At 41.8% G+C, this 25,530-nt stretch overlaps 2 protein-coding genes and 1 long non-coding RNA gene across 6 annotated transcripts in view; 2 read left to right on the forward strand and 1 right to left on the reverse strand.

Moving 5' to 3' along the window:
• Positions 1–12,052, forward strand: part of SMARCAL1 (SWI/SNF related, matrix associated, actin dependent regulator of chromatin, subfamily a like 1) — a 55,488-nt gene extending 43,436 nt beyond the window's left edge. For 3 of the 4 annotated variants that reach the window (XM_042443824.1, XM_042443814.1, XM_042443808.1), the window contains exons 11-17: positions 676–894; positions 2,557–2,627; positions 3,154–3,256; positions 5,443–5,625; positions 6,895–6,995; positions 11,157–11,256; positions 11,739–12,052. In XM_042443824.1, the coding sequence (XP_042299758.1) occupies positions 676–894; positions 2,557–2,627; positions 3,154–3,256; positions 5,443–5,625; positions 6,895–6,995; positions 11,157–11,256; positions 11,739–11,945 (984 nt within the window). In that variant the 3' untranslated portion in view covers positions 11,946–12,052. Of the gene's footprint in view, positions 1–675; positions 895–2,556; positions 2,628–3,153; positions 3,257–4,172; positions 4,336–5,442; positions 5,626–6,894; positions 6,996–11,156; positions 11,257–11,738 lie in introns of those variants that run through there. The other variant, XR_006101086.1, reaches the window with a different exon arrangement.
• On the reverse strand, positions 731–19,709 carry LOC121917709. The gene is made up of 3 exons (XR_006101087.1): positions 19,199–19,709; positions 18,701–18,784; positions 731–862 (listed from the first exon to the last, which is right to left on the reverse strand). It is a non-coding gene; the product is annotated as an uncharacterized LOC121917709 (long non-coding RNA).
• A 440-nt stretch (positions 19,710–20,149) lies between these two features.
• Positions 20,150–25,530, forward strand: part of RPL37A (ribosomal protein L37a) — a 10,060-nt gene continuing 4,679 nt past the window's right edge. The window contains exon 1 of the mRNA XM_042446177.1: positions 20,150–20,252. Within this exon, the coding sequence (XP_042302111.1) occupies positions 20,190–20,252 (63 nt within the window). The 5' untranslated portion in view covers positions 20,150–20,189. The remainder of the gene's footprint in view (positions 20,253–25,530) is intronic.

A 25,530-nucleotide genomic window follows, 5' to 3' on the forward strand; every position in this document is an offset into this window, starting at 1 on the left:
CATGAAGTGAAACAATATGGGAGAGAACCTTCTCAGTTAAGGTTCCCTAATTGGGGAATGCTCACCTCTTGGACAACTTACTGGTACCAACATTGGTTTCCTTTTGGAGCCAAGCCATTCAAAATAGTTTTTAATTTAATTTCTAATTTACTTCCAAGCGTCTATGATTTTGAATGGTTGTAGCATTTAAAGTTATTTCAACTGGATATTTTTAATGTTTTTTAATTTGTTTAAATGATTTGTTTAAAGTATTAATGATTTTAATCTAAACATGTGTGTGTGTGTGTGTGTGTGTACGCACACACACATATACATACACACACACATACATATATAAACATGCTGTATGCCACATTGTGATCCTCAGTTGATAGAAGTGTTTTAATAAAACAGTAAATGTATAGAATGAATTGTGCAAAACAGGGTAGGTTGGATTGGCAAGAAGACAAATACTAAATAATAGAGAGCAATGTGGAATACTGATCACCACTCAGAAGCTCCACCTCCAACAGTTATGTAGACTAAGTCTTACCATAAAAAAAGAAATCCAAATAATGCAGTCTGTCTTATTCCAAGTGTATAAATGCACACTATAAACATAGCTCTTGCAATGGCTTTGATAATTATATATTTACACTACAGATGATGATAGTCTCTACTTTCTGCTGATTTCAGCGGCCTTGGGGATGGGATTATTCTGGATCATCCAATCTTGGAGAGCTGAAACTTCTTCTGGAAGAGTCTATCATGATCCGCCGACTGAAATCCAATGTACTTTCCCAACTCCCTGCAAAGCAGCGCAAAGTGGTTGTGGTGGCTCCTGAAGGCATTAATGCAAGAACAAAGGCTGAGCTGGCAGCAGCTGCAAAGGAAATGGCAAAGGGTCACAAAAATGTAAGTTGGAACTATTGTTGGGCATGAATATAATAACATTCAGTTATAATGCTAAATCACACTTTGTAAAGCCAGAGCATGGTGGATGGGTATGTCTAAACCTACATCAGTTTATAAAACCTAGTTTGTAGAGGGATGCCTGGCCATAATGTCAAACCACAGTTTGAAGCTGGTTTGCAAACTATTGTTTCTGTTAAGGATGTTGCCTAGCTCAAGAGGCTACTTCCCTGCAGAGACAGGAGTGGCCGTAGGACTTGCTAAAGCTGTGCACTGAAAAGACAAGAAGTCAAAAGCAGGCTATTTCCCTCCTGTATATTTGGAAGCTCAAGATGGTATGGACTCTTAATTATGACCAGTATGTGCCATTGTTTGTTGTGATGTCTGAATGGAGTTTCTATTTGCTTGGGTCTAGTTACACTGTGTGCAGATGGATGGCTATGATTTTGCTTCTGCCTCAGATGCCTGAAAGGGACCATTTAGGAACCAATATTGGCTGCACAATTTATAGGGTTGGCTTTGCATTCACAGTATGCTTGTGTCTTCAGTTGGGAGTATAGATAGTAAAGTTCTGTCAGAGAGCAGATACTTGGATTAAAATTTAGGTATTCCCCAGCAAAGGGCAGAATCCTTTTGGCTAGGCCCATTTCATACATTGTTCAAAATCAAGCTTGCATTAAATCTACACTTTTGGAGTAGAACTAGAGCCAGTTATAGCTTATTCATACATCAGTTTGTGTATGGTAGATGTATTTCTTACATTTGCACACGTTATTTTTATAAGTACCCCAAAATATGTAATGTATGAACTAGTCCATATCTGCCTTTCACAGCTGGTCTCTGCTAGATATAGAATTAAAATGGAGGAATAAACAGGGAGGAATAAAAACACGCAAGAATAAAAAAATCAAAGAACATGATATTTATCCAAATGGGGTGAAAAATCTTTTGTGCTACACCTGTATAAAGTTCCAAACACCTCTTTTGTTTTCGGTGTTGTTTCTCAGTTCTGCCCAAAACAAACTCTCCAGGAAAATACTATCAAAAAGACAAATCCTATGACACCTACTTATATAAATTGTAGACTTTATTCAAGATAAGGCTGTGCAGTTATGATAACAAAACACCTGCCATGTATTGGCTTGGCATTCTTTTGAATTGAGTTTAGTGTTGGGCATTATGGTGATTTTTTTTGGCCATGGAAAATTAAATGGGGATAATGTCAGGAAGTTGGGGCTACCATCCTAGTCAGTGGCAGATAACTGTTACAAGTGTATGCCCGATGGTTGGTCAGAGGCCTTTCACAAATTTTCTTGTAAGCCCTGCATGCAAACAAAACCCCACCAGCTTAATAGGAGGATAATTTGGGTTTAGGCATTTCATAGTGTTGTGTTTTAAATATACTGACAGTACTCTGTAGGTGTCCTGATCTTGAACTGATTGATAAAGCAGACATTCTGCAACTACCTTCACTCAGATGGGAGATGGGTCAGGCTGATAATTCATTTCTGTTGGACTGAGGGGATTATACAAAATCAAAAACTTTCAGCAAATGAAAAAATGTTCATAAAAAAGGTATGGTTAGTCTTTCTTACCCTATGAACTACTAGCACCATTCCTGCAGACATCACTGACATCTCCCCCACCCCAATAATGTGCTTGCAGAAACAAGAAGAGAAAGAAGCTCTTATTCTCTTTTACAACAGGACTGCACAAGCCAAAATCCACTGTATCATGTAAGTTGCTTTTTTGGAGTACAATGTGATATCCCTGACTACTGGGAAGGAAGTTGCATGATAGATCTGCAGCAAAGTCAGTTAATTAAAACACTTGAGCAGTGGCAACAGTATTGAACCAGCCTTGTGAATTTGTTAAAGATATTTCAGAATAAGATGCTAGCTCTGTCTGCTCTTTTATTTTTAATTTAATATTTATGAACTACCTTTTTATATGGTGATGCACAGATCTTCAAAAGAAAAGAATAGATTATTCAGATAGTAGTATATTGACCCAATTTTTTTTGTAGTATGTTTACTGCACTTGTCAAAAGTTCTTCTCTTTATATTCTTAGCAACCAATCTGTAGTCTATGTGATCTCAAGCATGTGAAAAGTTGACCCTAGGAGCTGAGATTGGCTGTATAACTCATTTCTCAGACATGATTAAAAGTTAAGAACCACTAATTTAGCATGTTACACATAGATTGTTTCTAGAACAAGTAATATTTGTGTATGGGTTTTCCCCTCCCTTTCTCTAACTACAGAGAATATATCCTAGACTTACTGGAAAGTGGAAGAGAGAAATTTTTGGTATTTGCTCACCACAAACTGGTTTTGGATGCTGTCACTGAGGAGCTGGAGAAAAAGGTAAACAGTTGCATTTATTATATTTACTCTTCAGGGCTTGGGGATCTTGACAAGTTCTTTTATGGCTGACATAATAATGAAGGTTCTTGTCACCTGGTCATGTTGGTCAGTAGAACCTTTCCATACATGTTCAGATGGCTGTCTCATTTTACAACTTCCTCAACCCACTTAATACAAATTTGGTATAGGAATACATAACATTGAACTAAACCAAGCAGCATCATTTATAGACATTAAAAACAGTCTTCCAGAGGTCAGATCTTGTATTTTGAATTATTGCCATGACATGAATTAAAAGTTTTAAAAGGCTGAATGGTTAGAACAAACAGGTATGAAAAACAACCTTTATAAAGCTATGAAGAAGGGGTACAAATCATACAGCTCTCTGGATGATTTTGGACTGCTACTCCCAGCAATCTTCACCATTGGCTATTATGGCTAGGGCTGCTGGAACTTGCAGCCCAACAGTATCTGGAAGATGTATATGCCTACTGTAAGTCTATAACTGCTCTAAATCATGTCTAATGCAATCAGAAAAGAAATATGAGAACAGTGAAAAGGTACATTTAAAATGTCTTTATTAGCACTTTTTAAATTGAATAACCACTTGAAATAAATTCTGGAAGGTAGTTGGCTAGTATCTGATGTTCTTTCTGTTGCCTGTTTTATTGAACCATTTCCTGTATTGCTATGTGTTTTATTTGTATTATCCTATCATTTCTTAGATTGTACGCCATAGGCAGGTTTACTCTTTTATATTTGTTGTTTTTATGTACAGCGCTGCGCAAATCTACAGCGCTATATAAATAATAATAATAATAATAATAATAATAATAATAATAATTTGTTACCAATCAAGATTCATGGCTGTTTGTTGCTGACTTTGTTGCTCCCTGACTGGGATTTTTGTCTCCAGTACCTTCTGGGCTTTGAAAAAATTGTGCTTCCTCCAAAGCTTGAGAGATGAGACCAGAGATGACTCTCCAACCATATCTCTGTTTGTGCTAAGGAATCACTTAGGGTATTAAAAAGCAGATATATGGCGGGAGATGCTCTTCACATATACAACAACGCACATCGTAAGTCCTTCCTGTATTGCATAACTCAGTGAGGGGAACTTTTGGGTCTGGTTGGCAAAATCAGAAAATGTTTGTTTCAGTACTGGATTGAATGTCTGCATTTGTCAGTTGCAGCATAGATCAATTGAAGAATTACATTATCTCTCACAAGTGGTGAGGAGAAGGGTTAGATGAGGTCAGTCTATAAGCAGGCCAAAGTGTCAGTATGTAGTACCCCTGAATAACAAGGAAAGCTGAATCTGTCATGAAAGAGAATCTGAAGTAAACTATTAACTAGCCAACAAATGGTTATTGGGATCATTTATGGTTCAGATATAAGTGAAATAAAATAAATCTGGACTTATCCAACACCTGGAAATAAGGCCATAAAGAAAGTTTCTGTGAACTTCTTGAATATACTTGGAGGAAAGGAAGGACACAAATGTAGTAAGTAAAAGTAAACAACAGCTTAGAAAGGTAACTACCATATATATTCAACTATAAGTCGACCTCATGTATAAGTCGAGGGCAGGTTTTGGGGTCAAAAGTATGGATTTTGATATGATCCATGGATAAATCGAGATTAAAACTCAGGAGCATGTAACAAAGGATCTAAAGGATGAAGCAAAGGAAAATGCCAAAAAAATTACAAAATTCCAGCAGGCATAACTGAGGTCACACTAAATGCTGGGTGGATGAGGGAGTCAGTGCTTCTAGGACAGATAACACTCTTGCCTTAGGGTTTTTTGGGGTTAATTTTGACTGAAATTTCTAGATTTATACATGAGTATACAGAGATCTCAAAGTATCGGGTGCATCCCCTCTGTAGAAATAATGCTGTTTTACACCACTTTAACTACCATGAGTCCATCCTACAGAATCCTGGGATTTGTAGTTTTGTGAGGCCCCAGCACTCTTTGGCAGAGAAGGTTAAAGATCATGTAAAACTATAAATGCCAGTGGTCCATAGGATGGAGCTACAGTGCTTAAAGTGGTGTCAAAGTGCGTTCTTTCTACAGTGTAGATGCACCCTTAGTTTGGTTGTGAAACTCCTCTCCCCCCAGCTGGGTAATCATATAGGACTAACCCCAATGAGAGTTTACCCCATTTCTTCAACTTCCCTTTCAGCACATTGGGTACATTCGTGTTGATGGTTCCACACCCTCAGCTGAGCGTCAGTCTCTCTGCCAGGATTTTCAGTTCTCTGAGAAGCTTTCTGTGGCTGTTCTCTCCTTAACAGCTGCTAACATGGGGCTTACTCTCTCATCTGCTGATTTGGTTGTGTTTGCAGAATTATTCTGGAATCCTGGGGTAAGACATCTTATGTTATTGGTGGGCACTGGGCTGATGACTGATCCTAAGGGTGAGAGCATATGTGGGTGTTGCGGTGTACTTTGTCAAACCCTGCTTTAAACTCTTCCTCCTATCTTTAGTCCTCTAAAATTTCAACTGGGCACAGTCTAGAAAAATCAAAAATAATTTAAGTTCCATTCAGCTAAATTTAGGGGGGAATACAGTCGGGCGGCTCCACTCCACCCCTTTACTCCTTGTCGCTCCTAAAAAGAAGCCATTCTGGGGGCTTCTTGTTAGGGAGTGTGTCGGTGCTGCGCCAACCGCACTGCGCAGCACTGACACACTCCCTAATAAGAAGCCCCCAGAGCGGCTTCTTTTTAGGAGCGCCATAATTGTGCTCGCACGCCCTGACACTGCCGCTTCCAACTAGTGCTGTTTGGGCACATGGATGCCCACGCATCATCGTCACACGGCCTGTGGACGGAGCTGCAGCAAGATGGCACACGGGCACCATTATTAGGGGTGGGCACGTATGGACGCCCAGCCCTACGGAGCCCTTAAATCGGCCCCAGGACAGCGCTTTTTGCCTGTATCGGGCCATAGTTATGACATATTCTTGACTATGTCCAGTGTCTTCAGTTTTATAATTGTATGAAATAGGTTAGGTGAGAAGGAGGGTGGAGTGCCATAGGAGCTTCCCAGTGCCACAAAAATCTGTGAAAGAGGCAGGACTTGAGTTCAGCTCTCCCAGAATAAAGGGCACCATTCCCATCCTGAAATATACCTCCTGAAAAGGAAGATGGAAAAAGTCTGATAGAATGACTTTTCCCCAATAGAATAATCATGTGAGCAGTTTCTTACATTAATATATTCTAGATTTGAATTATTTTCAATTTTCCTGTATCAGAAGCAAAATTCAGAAAAGCTTTAAAGAAACCTCTTGTACGCTATAAAACATTCAGCTGTTTTGCCATTCCTTAGTCATTCCCTCTAATAATAAAAACAGAAGTATAAGATGTAGGTGGCTAACCCATTTCAGATGCGCTTTGATCTTGTGAATACTTACTTGCTTTCTTAGGCTCAGTTTCCCCATTAAGAAATGGGAATAGCAGTACTTCAGCTGTCCATTTTCCCAAGTTTATTAATTTTTGTCTGCAACTTGGCATGAGAAGCCAATCAGCCCTGTACTGCGTAATGAATCATTGGTTGATTTTTGAGCCTTATAGCAATAGCAATAACTCTGCTCCATTGTATTATTTATTTTATATGTTTGGTTTTTCAATTCAGGTTTTGATTCAAGCAGAAGATCGGGCACACCGAATTGGGCAAACGAGTTCTGTGAGCATCCACTATTTAGTAGCAAAAGGCACAGCTGATGATTATTTATGGTAGGAGGTGGAAAATATTACATTATTGTCTCAAGTATCCAGTATGTAATTTGTAAATGGGAAAGGGGTTAGAGCGCAGTAGGAAACAGTACAGACATGACACCTGGTTGCTTACAGCATGAAACAAGAAATGATCTCTGTATATCACATCAGTGGCATTTGATTTTCCTTGACCTTTCATTTTGCAGTTTTTATGCAGGTTTTAGTGATGACACTTAAACCCCCCCCAAATAGAGGATCTGAAGCTCTAATGAGTTAAGTTAGAAGCTGAAATCTCTGTTCTGCAACTTCTCTGATGCCTCTTCAGCAATACACATGAATGATCCAAAAAGGAAGACCAGGCACAGCCAGGGCTGTGTAGAGGAGCTTATCTGGGTTCTGCCATGGTGACACTGGGAAGTAGTTCATATTCACTGAGACATTTATTTCCCTCCTCAAATCTTGAGTTTCAGGTTTTGAAAAATAATCATCATTGCCTCACAAGGAAGAAGCTGACATATTGCCTATACATGAAAGAGAGCTAGTGACAGTCATTTCCCTATTTTACATGTAAATCACCACCACAAAATAATTAGCACAAGTGTGGAAATATTGTGCTGTTTGATGCTGTCTTTCTTCATTGGGTCATGCAAGCAATTGCAGCATTTGGATAGAGGAAGGCTTGTTTTGCACCCTGACATACAGTCTTCTCTTGCAAATAAGTAATGTTCTGTCTTATCTTGTGGTTTGATATACTCTGTTAATTGCTAGTCTGCTGACTTGGACACCTTTCATATGGTTTACTGTCAGCTAGTGCCTGATTTAGATGTAAAATGTTTCTCTCTTTCTTGTTCTTAAAATTTTATATTTTGCTTTTGCCAAGCATTATTTCCTCTCTGTGATCTGTTAGCTATCTTATATAATCCCTCAGACTTAGAAACTTGCACTATTTCAAGCTATAATCATTGTTACACCAATGTGGTTAGCTGAATATATGTAATTTTTGCATACTTGTCAAATCCACAACTTTTTAAACTTTTTCATATTCACTGTAGTTTTTCCTCAGCATTCCCTATCATTTTACCCTTGTTTCTAGTACATAAACTGTTTCATAGAATCATACTTTCTATACTCTATACATGTTTCACTCTAAATTTGTAAGCTACTTTTCCATCAAATACTGCTCAAGGGAATATGTTAAAACATGCAGCAATCTATTTTCAAATAATGTTGTATATTCTTTCTCCCTGTTTTTGACCAAGTTATGCTATCAAATGACAGCCTGCATGGATTATAGAACCTGGAGTTGGTTAAGCAGAATCCATGCTTCAGTTCCACTTCTTACAGGTTATCCTCCTCCCACACTGAGTACTGAGGTTGACCAGCATGCAGGCAGCTTATTCCCTTAGTTGTAACTGCCCCTATTGATCACATTATTTTTTTTCTCTGCCTGCAACATAGCCACTGATTACTTTTCAACCACTTCAGTTGTTCATTCAGATCCCAGAAGTTTTTCCAGACTTGTAGTGTCTTCTTAAATGGCACAAGGCCTTTAAAACCAGATTTCTTCCCTCTTGTAAGGAAACCATTTCTGTTGTTTCTCATAACCCCCTTTTGGGACCCTACATGTCTATCCAATGCGATCTGCCCTTACTATTTGTTGTCAACTGCCTTTGCTTTGATCTCGACCCTTGGCGACCCTACGGATGAGACATTTCTAGCCCCCCCACCCCCGTCCTTTACTGCTCTGCCCAGCTCCTGCAAACCTATATTCGTGGTCTCTTTAATAAAGTCCATCCATCTAAGCATGTGGCCTTCCTTTCTTTCTAGTTCCTTCTACTTTTCCCAACATTATTGTTTTTTCTAACGATTCATGCCTTCTCATGATGTGTCCAAAGTATGAAAGTCTAAGTTTTTTCATCTTGACTTCTAGGGATATTTCTGGCTTGATCTGCTCTAGGACCCATTTGTTTGTCCTTTGGCTATCCATGGGATCCTAAGCTGTCTTCTCCAGCGCCACATCTCAAATGAGTTGATTTTCCTACTATCTTCTTCCTTAACTGTCCAGTTCTCACATCCATACATGGTAATAGGGAATATATGGCTTATATGATTCTGACTTTTGTGCTGAGTTGTATGTCTTTGCATTTTAGGATCTTTTCTAGTTCTTTCATAGCTGCTCTCCCCATTCTTAATCTTCTTCTGATTTCCTGGCTGCAGTCCTCGTTTCGATCAATGTTTGATCCTAGATATGAGAATTCTTTTACTATTTCTATTTCCTCATTGTCTAGTTTGAATGTGTGTAAGTTCCCTGTGCTCATTATTTTTATTTTCTTTATGTTCACCTATAAGCCTGCCTTTTCACTTTCTTCTTTGATCTTCCTTAGTAGTTGTTTCAGGTCTGTGAGGTTTTCTGCTAGTATTACGGTGTTGTCCGTATATCTCAGATTATTGATATTTCTTCCTTCTATTTTTGCTCCTCCCTCTGCCATGTCCAAGCCTGCTTTCCTTACAATATGTCCTGCATATAAGCTGAATAGGTAGGGTGATAGGATGCAGCCCCTTTGCCAATTGGGAACCATTCTGATTCTGACTCCTTTGCCAATTGGGAACCATTCTGATTCTCCATGTTCTGTTCTGACAGTAGCCTCTTGTCCTGAGTACAGATTCCTCATCAGGATTATCAGATGTGTCGACACTCCCATGTCTTTAAGGGCATTCCATAGCCTTTCATGATCTATGCAGCCAAAGGTTTTGCTATAGTCTGTAAAGCACATGCTTTTTTTTTTTTTTTGGAACTCCCTGCTGCACTCCAATTAGTCATTGTATATTTGCAATGTGATTCCTAATGCCTCTTCCTTTCCTGAGCCCTGCTTGGACCTCTGGGATTTCTCTCTCTATGTATGGTTGGAATCTATGTTGCAGTATTTTGAGCATAATTTTGCTTGTATGTGAGATTAGTGCTATGGTTCTATAGTTGCTACAGTCTCTTGTGCCTCGTTTTTATGGATGGGGATGTATATTGATCTTTTCCAGTCTGTTAGCCATCATTTCCCCCCCTCTCTGTTGACATGTGTTGGTTAGTACTAGAGTTGACTCTGTCAATGTGGACTGCAGCAGTTATATTGGAATATCATCTGTTCCTGGGGACTTGTTTTTTTGCCATTTCTTTTCAAGGGCTTTAAGGATTTACACTTTTGTAGTCATACATGCCAGCATTTCCAGAACTGTGGGAATTCTTACAAGGGTTTCAAATCCTGATGGTCATGACGGCACTTCCTGTATTTCCATTGCTCGAAACTAGATAGTCCCGAGATTGTTTTTTATGTACATAAAAAGCCTGGCCCTGCTTCCTCTCCAGCTGCACTCTGGCATTTGCTGTCTTCTTCACCTTTTATGCCAACTATTCCAAAGTCATGGGGAAATAATGGGAGTCGGGATAAAAACAGAAGGAAATCAAATGGAAAGGTTTGACCGAGTATCAAAAGAAATCTAAGACTGCCCTGAAGGGAGGACTGCCCTGAAGGGACAGAGCCCTCCTTCCACGGCCAACTGTCATCGTCCAGCCTGGAGGGAGTGAGGTGGTGGGTAGGGGCTAATTTTGTATTGCAATTTTTATTGTACACCGCTATGATCATTGCGGAATAGCGGTCTATAAATAAAACATATTATTATTATTATTATTATTATTATTATTATTATTATTATTATTATTAGGAAAATTAAATATTCTGTATTGTGTTGAACTGGAGTGTGGATCAAGATTAATGACATCCCAACCCCCAATCTGTATGATCTATGCCCTCAAATAGGTATTAGAATAGGAGAAGCTATCAGCCATATAATATCCTGAATCTATCAGGTTGTAGCTCACAAACATTATCAATAATAATAATAATAATAATAATAATGTTTATTTATATACCGCTTTTCCAAATTAGATCAAAGCGGTGTACAACAGGAAGTACAATACAAAGTAAAAAAACAAAACAAAAACATAACAGGCCTCCCTCCCCCTCAAGATGGTGGCTGAAGGGAGGGCTTTTTCTTCTTGCAGGCAGGCAGTTGGAGCTTGCCTGCCTCTCTCCCTTCAATATCAATAGGTATCAAGACAGATACCTATTTGAAAAAAAATACCCTTTTATCTGATTTTGTATCTGAAATGGTCATATCCTTCACTAGGCCCATGATTCAAGAAAAGATCAAAGTTCTAGGTGAAGCTGGACTTTCTGAAGCCAAGTTCTCTGAAACATCTGAAGCCAAAGATTACTACTTCTACAAGGTAACTACAGTACTTGGATTTTTTTGTATGCTCCATTTATCAAATCTAAATCCTGGAGACAGTTGATCTTCTCCTGTGTTCTTAAGGAGCAACCATGAAGGTTACACTTTAGAGAAAAAAGAAAAACAACTGTGGAGATAAAACATATATGAATGGAAAAGTTACGATAGTAAAGGACCTTATTAAAATAAACAGATTTAATTTTAATTGGGGTCCGTGGCTATGCTTTGATTAATGGGTTACTGTGGAGTAGCTCCATTCTTTGCTTTAAAGAAGTCTGTCACTTGTGTCATTTGTTCTTTTAATCTTCTCCTCCAACTTGGTTGCAGTAGAAGAAAGTGGTTAAATACCTTAATGATGTCTTCCATGTCATTTCATCTTGTTATCTTTATCACTGAAATTGTTATTCCATCCCTTATGGATTAGTGGAGATGTTAATAACAAATGTTTTTCTCAAGATTTTTCCTTTGATTTCTTTTTAGGACCCAAAGCAGCAGACTATCATAAACCTTTTCCAGAGAACTTTCTCAAGTGATGCAGATGATTTTGATGAAGCCCTGCTTGTGGAAGCAGTGGATGCATGTGAAGTTGCTGGACAGCAAGTGGCATCAAGTGAAACAGAAAGAAACTTCTTTCCAGCAAGCCCATGCAAGAAACGGCGTATTGATGACTTTTTTTGCAGGCAGTAATGTCACAGAAAATTATGCTTACTTTTTATTTTGTAAGATAGTATTTAATGGGAACGAATCAGTGAATATTTGGGTCAAATAAAACTAGTATCATTTTTTGGCATGGATTCTTGAATCTTGCAGAGAAAATGTATTTTTACAGAAAAAAAGGAATCTCTGATCCTAAATAGATGTAGTCTAGGTCTATGCATATTTATTTGGAGGCAGTTCCACTGAGTTTAATAGGGCTAACACCTAGGTAAGAGTTATTAAGATAGCAACCCACTTTCCATTATGTCTTTGCAAAATAACCCAAATTCCATTGTGTCTAACTTTGCATAAGATAAACTGCTGAAAACACACCTCTAGATAGAAGGCGTTCAAGAACTGCAGAGTTCGGTGGAAACGTTAGTATGAAATAAAGGGTTTTTTTTGCCTGGTCTAGACCATGCATTCAAGGGAAAAGAGGTGGGCATTTATTTTCTGTTATTTTTTGGAACCATAGAATCTTAGAGTTGAAAAGCACCCCAAGTCCAACCCCTTGCCATGCAGACATTCACAGTTCAAGCACTCCTGAAAGATGCCCATCCAAGTTCTGCCTAAAAACCTCCAAAGAGGAAGAACCCTACCCCCAAGCAGTCTATTCTTCTGTTGAATAGTTCGTACAGTAAAGAAAATCATCCTAATGTGGAATTTCTGAAATTTCGTGGAATAGGTGGAATTTCTTTTCTGGTTATTTATATAGCAATATCAAGTACATTTCTATACTACTTATTACTGCACTTAAGCACTCCCTGATTTACAAAGCGTAAGCTAATTATCCCCAACAAGCTGGGTACTCATTTTAGTGACTTAGGGGTTCGACAGACTTTCCCTTTTAGCACCGGATTGGGGCAACTACATGCCACAGCCCTGATCTCACCTTTCCATGGTGCAAAAAGGAGCCACAAAAAGCGGCTCCTTTTTGTGCCCCGGAAAGGATGCTATAGCTGCCGGCACACAGCTTTTCTGTGCTCCTTTGACACTGCGTCATGTAGATGCAGAGGAGCGCCATGATGCCCGCTGTATGGTGTGGCGTGTGCGGTGCCACGCCAACCTGGGGGCAGATTTGGGTCATGCATCATGTGGACGCTACGTCCCGACTCCGCCTCCATGTCGGCCTTAATGGCTGGTCTGTACAGTCCCTTACAGAGGGATGCAAGGCTGAATAGACCCTCGAGCCCTGCCTAGGATTGAACTCACAATCTTGTGGCTATGAATAGCTGCAGTACCGGTATTTAACCACTATGCTACCAGGGCTCCTGTTGAATCCACTGGTTTGTGTTCTAGCCTCTGAAACAACAATAACAATAAAACAAAACAAAAAACCAAGCTTGCTCCATCTTCTAAATGATATCCTTGAGTTATTTAAAGATGGCTATCTCAGCCTTTTTTTCTCCAAGTTTAACATACCCACCACCCTCCAAACTCCTCTGGATTTGTAGATCACTGATAACAGCTCACAATACTGATAACAATCCAATGAGAACTTTAATTTAAAACATTTTTAAACCACCTCTCAATATTCTCCAAGCTAAGCACATCGAGCTCCCTAAATAGTTCCTCATAAGTTCCATTGATCATCTTGGCCACCTTTATCTGAACACAGTGCAGCTTGTCAATATCTGTTTTGAATGGTGTTGACTAGAACTGGATACAGAATTCAAGGTGAGGTTGGACCAAAGCAGAATGGAGTGGGACTACTACTTTCCTTGATCTGAACACTATTCACACTATGGACTCACATTCACCTTGTAGCCTACTTAGGGGCAAAGCAGAGGGACAGGGAGGAGTGGCCAGAAGCCACTCCCAGTCTGATCATCCTGGAGCCATGGCAAACATACGCTGTGGCCCCAAGGGCATCTCCTGCTGCGGTCCCAAAAGGAGCAGAAAAGATCCACTCCTGGGACTGATTTTGGGCTGCCCTAGACTTCCGGGCACTCCAGGGGCATGAGTAATTTAACAACTTCTCCCCCGGAGCAGCTGGAAGCTGACCCCATCTTCCCATCTGTTTCGGGCCTAAGACTCCTAGATCCTTTTTACTGCTTTCAAGTGAGTTGTCACATATCCTGTGTTTGTGTATTTCATTTTCCCTCTAACTGGGCATTTTTGTAACTATCCAGATAAACATGTTGACCTAAATCCAATTGATAGTTCTAATTCAGAGTAAATTTATTGAATCGATTGCTGAATTAAATCATACTTAAATCCCACTGAATCAGAAAGTATACTCAAGCTGGAACTAAAAAGGACTGCCTCTGAAGTCAGTGTGGAAATTTCAGTTAATGCAAAATCCAGCTGCCCAAATGTTAGGGCTTCAGCGAGGCCCCATTCCCTTGCCTGGCTTCCTCCGTTGGCGATGGAGGCAGCCAGGCAGAGGAAAGAGCCTTTCCTCTTTCTCCTCCTTCTCTTCTTCTGCCTCCTCTCCTCCTCCATTTCTTCCTCCCCTTCTTCCTCCTTCTTCTTTCTTCTCCTCTTCCTCCCCTTCTTCTTCATCTTTTTCCTCCTCTTCTTCTTCCTCCTCTCCTCCTCTTCTTCCTCCCCTTCTTCCTCTTCCTTCTTCCTCCTTTTCCTCCTCCTCTTCTTCTCCATCTCTTCTTCTCCTCCTCCTCTTCTTCCCCTCTTCCTCCCCTTCTTCCTCCTCCTCTTCTTCTTTTCCTCCTCCTCTGCCTTTTCCACTCTTCCTCCTCTTCAATGCCCAAATGTGCTGTTTGGAATGGGGAAGGAAGGTTGGCCAGAAAGGGAAGTCCGTTTCTGCCATCTGTCTAGGAACAATGCCAAAATGTCCTCCATTTTGATCATGCCTAAGAAACATGCATTTATATTAACATTTTTTAAAAATAATCAATTTTTGCGTGTCCTCCATTTTAAAAAATGTGCCCTACATTTGAAAATTTTGTCCTACTTTTGTCCTACATTTGTCCCAGTTTGGAGGTCCAGAATTATGGCAACCCTATTTAAGTGTCATGTATTGTTTACTGTTCTTCTTCCCATTATTGGGCTATCTACTACGTTTGCTCCCATTGCAATAAAGCCTGTTAGATAACTGAACAGCTTCAGCTGTTTCTCCTTTTATTGCTTCTCTGACTCGGTAATAAAGAATCTGCATTCTGTGGCTACATCGCCAATCCCATAAAATCTGCAGTGATATATATGAGTTTTACTGCTTGAATCTTTGCTGTATCTCTGCATTTAATACCTCTCCACAGGATTTCTCAGGAAATAAAATGTTCCTCCACACACAGAAAATAAATTATGTAAGTTTACAGGCTCTCAACAACTTGATTCTCCTGGGATAGATTTAAATAATTAAGCCGGAAGTGGCTAGAAAGAACAACAGGATTCCTCTTCTTTGCAGGCAGGACTAGTAAATTCTGTGAGGAGGGTAAATTCAAAAAGATTGTTACATTTACTGAAAATATCAATTTGCACAGTAAGATCCAAAAAGGCAGCCTAAATAGCCAACTGCATTGACCACATGTCATCAAAAACAAATATTTATTGATTTTAAAGTATTTCTGTATCATCTCCTAGCCCACAAGGGCTCCTGAACCAATGAACAAATAAAAACCAATTAAAACAATACAAAGATGAAAACATTTGTAAAACACATTAAAATAACTCTTTAAAAATCCTAAAAGCAGTCTAAAAACAATCCTTGAATCCAGTTTTGAACCAGTTAAGACAGCAATTTCAAACACTAAATGTCATGCAGAAAAGCACAGTTTCTTCTGCCTGCCAAAAACTTTAAAGAGATGGGGTCAGCTGAACTTCTTTGGGTAGGGAGTTCCAGAGTAGAGGTGCTGCTACTGTTACATGTACCCATCAGCTTAATTTCACAAGGAATTGGGACATGCAACAAGGCCTCCTCCGAAGATTTTAGATTTCTGGCAGGGTCATATGGGGGAGATAGTCTTTCAGTTATTCTGGCCCCAAGTTGTCTAGAGCTTTGTTTGTAAGTCAAAACTATCACCTTGAATTCAGTGTAGATGAAAATGGGAAGCCAGTGTAATTCATAGAATCACAGTTAGAAGAGACCACAAGAGCCATTCAGTCCAACCCCGACATTCACGAACACACAATCAAAGCATCCCCGACAGATGACCATCCAGCCTCTGTTTAAAAACCTCCAAAGAAGGAGACTCCACCACCCTCCAAGGAAATGTGTTCCACTGTTGAACAACTTACAGTCAGGAAGTTCCTCCTAATGTTGAGGTGGAATCTTTTCCTGTAGCTTGCATCCATTGTTCCAGGTCCTATACTCTGGAGCTGCAGAAAACAAGCTTGCTCCGTCCTCAATATGATCATAGAATCGTAGAGTTGGAAGAGACCGCAAGGGCCATCCAGTCCAACCCCCTGCCATGCAGGAAATCCAAATCAAAGCATCCCTGACAGATGGCCATCCAGCCTCTGTTTAAAGACTTCCAAGGAAGGAGACTCTATCACCCTCCGAGGGAGTGCATTCCACTGTCGAACAGCCCTTACTGTCAGGAAGTTCCTCCTAATGTTGAGGTGGAATCTCTTTTCCTGCAGTTTGCATCCGTTGTTCTGGGTCCTGTTCTCTGGAGCAGCAGAAAACAAGCTTGCTCCCTCTTCAACATGACATCCTTTCAAATATTTAAACAGGGATATCATATCACCTCTTAACCTTCTTTTCTCCAGGCTAAACATCCCCAGCTCCCTAAGGCGTTCCTCATAGGCCAGGGCATGGTTTCCAGACCCTTCACCATTTTTGTCGCCCTCCTTTGGACACGCTCCAGTTTCTCAATGTCCTTTCTGAATTGTGGCACCCAGAACTGGACACAATATTCTAGGTGGGGCCTGACCAAAGCAGAATACAGTGGCACTATTACTTCTCTTGATCTAGACACTATACTTTTATTGATGCAGCCTAAAATTGCATTGGCCTTTTTAGCTGCCGCATCACACTGTTCACTCATGTTCAACTTGTGGTCTACTTGAACTCCTAGATCCCTTTCACACGTAGTTTCATTCAGCCAGGTGTCACCCATCCTATACCCCTTCAAATACTTAAACAGGGCTACTATATGACCTCTTAACCTCCTCTTCTCCAGGCTAAACATCCCCAGCTCCCTAAGTCTTTCCTCATTGGGCATGGTTTCCAGACCCTTCACCATTTTAGTCTCCCTCCTCTGGACACTCTAGCCTGCCAACATCCTTTTTGAATTGTGTTGCCTAGAACTGGACACAGCATCCAAGGAAGCCTGGAGTTGTATTGATATCACTAGTTCTAAGACATTACTTAGAAAGGGGAGATTAGAGACTAGCTGATAATTATCTAGGGAGCTGGGGTCCGATTAAGTTTTTTTGTTTAAAAAACCCCATAATTGTTTCTTTTAGACAGGCTGGAGTATAGCCCTATTTCAAAGAAGCATTTATAGCCTGTACTACCCAATTGGCCAGTCCTCCTCTGGCAGCTTTAATTGACCAGGATGGACATGGATTTAACAGACAGGTGGTTGGCTTCACCTCTCCAAGCAACCTGTCCACATCATCATGTTGAGGAAACTGAAACTCATCCATCAAAACTGGACAAGTACTGCTCAGTTTTCTCCCCAGACTCTACCTTCAATGTGGAGTCCAAGTCAGAATAAATTGAGGAATCTTCTCTATGAAGTATTTAGCAATTTTGTCACAGCACTTTTCTGAGAAGCTCCCCCTTAGCAGTCTCAGGTCTAGAATGTAATAGCTCTTTAACTACCTGGAATAGCTGTACTGGATGAGACTGAGCTGACATAATAGAGGCAGAAAAGGATTGTTTCTTTGCTGCCCCGACTGCTGCAAAGTAGGTTCTAAAATGGCCCTTAATCCATGCTCAGATTCCCCAGAGTCTTTCTCCACTGTCATTCTATTCATCTGTCCAAGTGCTTCATTGCCCTTAACTCCTCAGAAAACTGTGGAGCCTGTGCTCAGCACTGAAGTAAAGGATACCAGGGGCAACCATCAGTTGCCCAGGCCATCTTCCTACTCCACAAATCAATCAGGGGATCAATAAAATCACCAACTCAAACTGGAAAATCCCCCAGAGCATTCAGGAATCTTTGGATCCATTAATCTCTGGAAGCAGACATTTTAAGAGGTCCACTGCCCCTGCAGAGATGAAGCCCCAGAAAATCTAAACCCTATCAAATGGTGTGACTTGTCCATAACAATGGAGTTATTTCAACCCTCACCCCCAAATCATCATCATCCAGACCAGCAAAACCCAGATGAAGAGAGTGGCCTGCTACATGTGTAGGGTCAGAAATCCTGAGCTGGTCTTGCTTCAGCTAGATGTTAAAATCCTCCAGCATAATAAATGTGGGGGAGATTAATGCCACACATCTGAGATCACCCAAACAACTCTGGCAGGGAGACAGTTGGGCAGCAGGGTGGATGGCACACCAACAGAGTCCCCATCCTGACTCTTTGCCCTATTGCCAGGTGTTTGCACTCAAATTTTGGAGATGGTTGGACAGGGTATCTCAATAGTGGAAAGGACACATAACAGATCACTCCCTGCCCATCACATTTTGCCGCCTGCTGCATGTGGAGGCCTGATGGGCATAACCTGAGTCCCTATATTGATAGAAAGGTGGGATATAAGAAAACAACAGCAACAACTGGGTCAAGCTGGCACCCTCTCTTCAATTGACCAGGTTTCAATTATACATGCAAACTCAGCTTGCTTGTCCAGGATCAAATCCTGGATCATACAGCTCTTCCCAGTGACTGACCTGGTGTTGAGCAGCAGCATCTTCTGGTTTGATGACCCCATGAATTTTGTGGTTTGATGGGGTTCTATTAGAGCAGCCAGGAATCTGTTGGTAGGAGAAACGAGATGTCTTGGCCCACTTCTCCACTGGCATGTACTATCTACACTGCTAAACTCCCACCTGCCCAAATGGCAGCACCCCTTGTATTTTCTGAACATATATTTGACTGACCATAAATACAGGGCAGACTATCATAAGCAAATACACAGCCCAGTTTAGCTTGAAGCACTCCCAGCTGGCCTTATGAGGTTCTACCCAATAGGTTCGCTTTTCTTATTTGATAGCAGTTGCATAATAAAACAAAACAAAGAAAACAATGGCAGCTCTCAAATTCCCCTCCAGCTCCAGGAAAACAGCAAGTGTCTGCACTAGGTCAACACTGAACATTACACTGCCAAGGCTGTATCTTGCCACTTACTGGTATAATTTGCTCACATGCAAGATCAGGAGAGAGCTTACCCAGTGATTACTTTGGTTAGTGAACCTGTGTTGGTCCTTGTCTTTGCCTGTGGGAACGAGGGGAATTGTCAAGCCCCCAAGATATTAAACTGCCACTCCCAGCAGGCCTAGACACCATAGCCAGTGGTGGGAAATGCTCAGAACTGGAGCTCAACAACATCTGCAGGAGGAGCTGCGTGACTTCATTCAGAAATAGAAAACGGCCTTATACTGCATCACAATCTTGGTCCATCTAGCTCAGCTTGTTTATTATTGAATCCATGCTGCACTTTTTTCCTGAAATAGGATTCAAGGTGGCTGTCTACGGGGTCATCACGCATGTGTTTTTTCATGTGACTATGTGCATACTCTCACTGACACATTCTGGGTTTCTTATTCACGCAATGGACCTGCAGCTACGCACAACTCTGTGAGTTTGGTTGCTCACGCGTGTCAGCACTCAAATAAAGATGGGGTTGCCTTATGGTCACCATAAATCAGAAACGACTTGGAGGCATGCAACAACAACAACAAACTGCCTTGTTGGCTGCTGCCGCACTGCAGGATTAATCCAGTTTGACACCGCTTTAACTGTCATGGCCCCATTCTATGGAATCTTGGAATCTGCAGTTTATTGTGGCACTAGAGCTCTGAAAGAGAAGTCTAAACAGATCACAAAACTACAAATCCCAGAATGCCACGGCAGTGAGAAAGCAGCATCAAACTACATCAATTCTGCTGTGCAGACGCAGCCATGGATGTTGCAGGACTGGAAGAGTTCACAGTAAACACAGAAACACTGCTTTGCACACTGGTTATACTGTTAAAACCAATGCCTGTCCCGCCCAGCCATTTGGACCCTGCGCTTCCCTGCTGGGACCAGAACCATAGAGTCAAACACCTCCTGGCGCGCAGACAATCCCAGGAACACTCCCTCCCCTCCTCTCTATGGTTGCGTGACGTGTATTTTCTTCCGATCTCGGGTCTGTGAAGCCGGGGACAGGCGGTGCGCATGCGCAAGGCCTATTTCCTGTTCTCTTTCTTTCTTTCCGCGGCCTGTAGGAACAACAAGATGGTGAGTTCGTCGCTTCCGCCCCACTTTGTTTCTTAATCCGCCGCCATCCTCCTCGGAGGGGTTCGTAGCCGCAAGGCTACCGCCGGGGGCTGGCAGTAAGGGGAGCCTGCTATCTGAGAGGCGGCCTATTTGGGAGCTTTGAGGGCCGGGGAGACTGGGAGAGGGAGCCGGACATTGGGGCCTGGGAGGTGCGGGGGGAGATGGAATCCTCCCGGGAAAGGGCTGCGAGCGCGAGACTGGCTCCTTTGCAGCAGCAGGCTCCTGTTGGTTTTCTGCAAGACCTGGGTCGCCTTCTCATAACGTAGTCTCTTAGAGGATCACCGCACTACATTCTGAGAGTGCATAGTGAGTCCCAGTTCTGGGAAAAGAGTGGGATACTACTATTATTACTACTATTACTAATAAGTTATATAGTACTGCTGTTCCACTGTACTGTTCTGGCTGTCTCCTGGGGCATTCTGGGGTTTGTAGTTCACTGAGTCGCCTTAAGAGCTCTCTGGCTGAGAATGCTAAATTGGTGATTGTATGCCTTCAGGTCATTTCTGTCACATACTCAAAATTGGAAGAGACCGTAAGGGCCATCCAGCCCAACCCCATTCTGCCATGCAGGAACTCTCAATCAAAGCATCCCTGACAGGTGGCCATTCAGCTTCTGCTTGAAGACCAGTGTTGCCAACAAGCCTGGAAGATAATTCCCGGAAATGTCTGTCCAAAACCCGCTGAATCCCCCCAGATCCCACGGAATATTCAGTCACAATTCCCAGAAAATTCCCATAATGTTAAAATGGCAGATGTTTTGCAAATAAACGTAAACATAATTGAATAAGAATAATTGTAACTTATTTCAACCCTCAAAATCACCATTGAACCAAACAAAGAATCTTTCAGTCCTTTAAAGATACTTATTTTGACATGAAGGGGGTTCAGGAAGCTTTGTGCCAAATAGAAATGTGTTCGGCTGCAACCGCACTGCAAAAATAAATCCAGTTTGACACCCTTTTAATTGCCATGGCTCAGTGCTAGGGAATCCTGGGAATTCTAGTTTTCGGAGACATTTAACCTTCTCTCTCAGCAAACTCTGGTGTGACAACAAACTACAATTCCCAGGATTTCATAGCACTGGGCCATGGCAGTAAAAACGGTATGAAACTGGATTGTCTCTGGAGTGAAGATGCAGCCTGAGTTGGGTCCAAGACACACTGCAGAAATAATCCAGTTTGGGACCGCTTTAACTGCCCTGGCTCAGTGCTAGGGAACCCTGGGAAGTGTAGTTTTCTGAGAAAGAGCTCTGGTGCCACAATGAACTACAATTCCCATGCATCTGAGAAAATACGCTTAAGTCTAGGAAAGCTCACGCTGCCAACTTTTCTTTCAGTGAGACTCAAAGGTGCTACAAGATCTATCTCACTATCATCATCACCATTATTATTATCATTATTAAATCCAAATGCAGCTGAAGAACTGGACTTAAACTGGCAACACTGATATCCTGTAGACTCATTCTCTGGGGCTGTGATCTGGAAGCGTGGAGGCAATTCCCTTGTCAAACCAGGGAATCCTGGGAATTGTAGTTTGTTGTGACATGTTGAAACACTGCTTTTACTGGCAGCCAGGGCTCCATGCATGGAATTCTGGGCTTGGTGGTTTGCCCAGAATCCCATCATCGCAGGGAGCCTTGCAGTTAGAAGCAGTGCCAAACTGGATTATTTCTGCAGTATGGATGGCAATGGAAAAGGGAACCAAAAGAGAGCCACAAACCAAATTCTTGGAAGACAGGGCAGCAGAGGTGCCAACTGACCAGGTGCTCTGCCCATGCTCAGAGGCATATTTAATCACTAACACACACACTCAGGGACATCGCATTCACATCTCACAACCCAAATGGTCCTCACAGTACAACAACGACCCTGAGAGGTAGGCTTGGGGCACTCTGCCCAAGCTCAGGAATTCAGAAATTCAAATGTCCCTCTCAGGCACACACAGAAGTCCACAACATCAAGCCATGATACCATGATCAAGTATTGCCTTTGTGTGCCTTAAAACTTATTTCTTACTTGGAAATCCAAGGCAATTGGGATTAAGCCAGCCAAGATCCCTCACTCCCTGCCTCTCTCCAGCACTTTTGCCCCTGGAGCCTGAGAATGCCTGAGGGGGGGGTGGCAATAATCACTGTCCTCTCTCTGATTGGCTGAACTATTCCTCCAAACAGTTGGGGTTGGTTGGGCTTGCTCCCTCCTGGCTCTCAGAGGGAGTCATTAGAGAGAGAGAGTTTCTCCAGCCCTCTTGGCTGAAAACTGTTACACTCCAAAGGGTTTTGGTTGCTCTGCAGGCAGACTTCTCAAGCTGGAGCTGAAAGGGCCAAAGTCGCGGAAAAGGCACTGAATTATAGCAAGGCACGAAAATCACACGAAAAGCTCTGAAAAGTCCCCGTTTTTGCGTGAAAGTCGCAAAATTGGCAACACTGTTGAAGACCTCCAAGGAGGGAGACTCCACTACACTCTGAGGGAATTTGTTCCTCTGTCGAACAGCCCTTACTGTCAGGAAGTTCCTCCTAATGTTCAGGTGGAATCTCTTTTCCTGCAGCTTGCATCCATTGCTCCGGGTCCTGTTCTCTGGAGCAGCAGAAAACAAGCTTGCTCCCTCCTCTATATGACATCCTTTCAAATATTTAAACAGGGCTATCGTATCACCTCTTAACCTTCTCTTCTCCAGGCTAAACATCCCCAGCTCCCTTAGTCGTTCCTCATAGGGCAAGGTTTCCAGACCTTTCACCATTTTAGTCGCCCTCCTCTGGACACGCTCCAGTTTCTCAATGTCCTTTTTGAATTGTGGTGCCCAGAACTGGACACGATATTCCAGGTGGGGCCTGACCAAAGCAGGATACAGTGGCACTATTACTTCTCTTGATCTAGATACTATACTTTTACTGATGCAGCCTAAAATTGCATTGGCCTTGTTAGCTGCTGCATCACACTGTTGACTCACGTTCAACTTGTGGTCTACTTGGACTCCCAGATCCCTTTCACACGTAGTTTCATTCAGCCAGGTGTCCCCCATCCTATATCTGTGTATTTCATTTTTCTGCCCTAAGTGCAGTACCTTACATTTCTCTGTGTTGAACTTCACTTTGTTAGCTTTGGCCCAGCTTTCTAGTCTATTCAGGTCATTTTGAATTTTGATCCTGTCCTCTGGAGTATTAACTATTCCTCCTAATTTGGTGTCATCTGCAAATTTGATAAGTATGCTCCCAATTCTGTCATCCAGGTCATTGATAAAGATGTTGAATAACACTGGGCCCAGGACAGAGCCCTGTGGGACCCCACTGGTCACTTCCCTCCAGGAGGAAAAAGAGCCACTGTTGAGCACCCTTTGGGTTTGGCCGGTCAACCAATTATGACGACAACCCCAATAACAGGGTTTTCTTGGCACATTAATAATAATAATAATACTTTTATTTATTTATATCCTGCCTTTCCTTACGGATCAAGGACCACCCCAATCACAGTTTTCTTGGCACATTAATAATAATAATAATAATAATAATAATAATAGATTTCCTGCCTCTCCCTATGGATCAAGACAGGTTATAATACACTTCAATAAAATGCAGAAATATACAAAATATACAACGTACAAATTATAAAAAATAAGACCAACCCTACAATGCTATTTCATCAGGGCGTGTTTCCCATTGCCATCATCTGAGGCTGAGAGAGTGCGACTTGCTCAAGGTCACCCAGTGGGTTTATGTGGCTGAGCCGAGACCTGAACCCTGGTCTCCAGAGTCATAGTCCAATGCTCAAACCACTACACTTCCCTAAACTGCAAACCCCAGGAGGCAGCCAGAGCAGTAAAAGTGGAATAGCACCACTGTAAGAGTGTGGTGCAGTAATTACTCTTAGGACTTAGTTCTCCAGCATTGTTGTTGTTGTTGTTGTTGTTAGCTGCCTTTGAGCTGCTCTTAACTCATGACATCTCCAAGCCCCCCTGCCCTCCACTCCTCTACTCAAGTCTTGTAGAGATGACCTCCTCCCTGATTGAGTCTATTCATCTGGTGTGTTGCCTTCCTCTCTTTCTGCTGCCCTCCACATTTCCTAACATTACTGGTTTTTTCCAATGATTCATGCCTTCCCGCTATGTGGCTGAAGTATGACAGCCTCAATTCGGTCACCTTGGCTTAATCTTCACAAAGGTGCCATTTGTTTGACTTCTTGGCTGTCCATGGGATTCTCAGCAACCTTCTCCAGCAACCACATCTTGAATGAGTTGGTTCTCTTCTTATCCGCTTTCTTCACCATCCAGCTCTCACATCCGTACATGGTAATAGGGAATGCAATGGCTTGTATGATTCTAACTTTAGTGCTTAGTTGTACATCTTTACACTTTAGGATTTTGTCTAGTTCTTTCAAAGCTGCCCCTCTCATTCCTAATCTTCTGATTTCTTGACTGCAATGTCCGTTCTGATTGATGTTTGATAGAGAAGGTTTCTTAGCTGAAATGCTTGGGTCCAGAATTGTTTTGGATTTTGAATTTTTCAAATTTTGGAGTACAGTCAGCCCTCCTTATCCACGGATTTTTTATCCACGGATTCAAGCATCCATGGGTTGAAAATATTCCGAAAGAACATAAATTCCAAATAGCAAACCTTGATTTTCCATTTTATATAAGAGAGACCATTTTGTTATGCCATTGGATTGAATGGGACTTGAGCATCCACAAATTTTGTAATCCACAGGAGGTCCTGGAACCAAACCCCAATAGATAACAAGAGCCCACTGTATTTGCAAAGGGTACTTGTAGCACCTTTGAGTCTAACTGAAAGAGATAAGTTGGTAGCGTGAGCTGTCCTAGACTTGAGCTTAACTTCCTCAGACGCATTTGCTGGAGTGGAAAGCCCAGGGACAGACTTGTATATGCCACATATAAGGGAATGCTACCATATTCATGCTACCAACTTCTTTCTTTCAGACCTATATAAGCCTTATATAAGGAGAGTAGATGAGTGTGGGAAACAGGGAGGGGTGTGATGAACTGGTCAAGGGTGCCCTCATGAGGATGGGACTTAGATAGTGTTGAAAAGCGTGCAGTGTGCCAGGAAACCATTATCTCTGTTCAACCAACTGCTGATGGATTGTAGTCTGCGGATACATTCCAATTCTACTGTTTCTTTTTCCGCTCTTCCTTTGTAGTTCTTTTGTTGAAGGCCCAGCTTATATAGGTCTTTCTTTGGACTCTCCACTCAAAACAGGCATCTAGTCTAGAAAATTAATGCTACTAA

Source organism: Sceloporus undulatus, chromosome 1 (assembly GCF_019175285.1).
Source record: "Sceloporus undulatus isolate JIND9_A2432 ecotype Alabama chromosome 1, SceUnd_v1.1, whole genome shotgun sequence".
NCBI classification, from domain to species: domain Eukaryota; kingdom Metazoa; phylum Chordata; class Lepidosauria; order Squamata; family Phrynosomatidae; genus Sceloporus; species Sceloporus undulatus.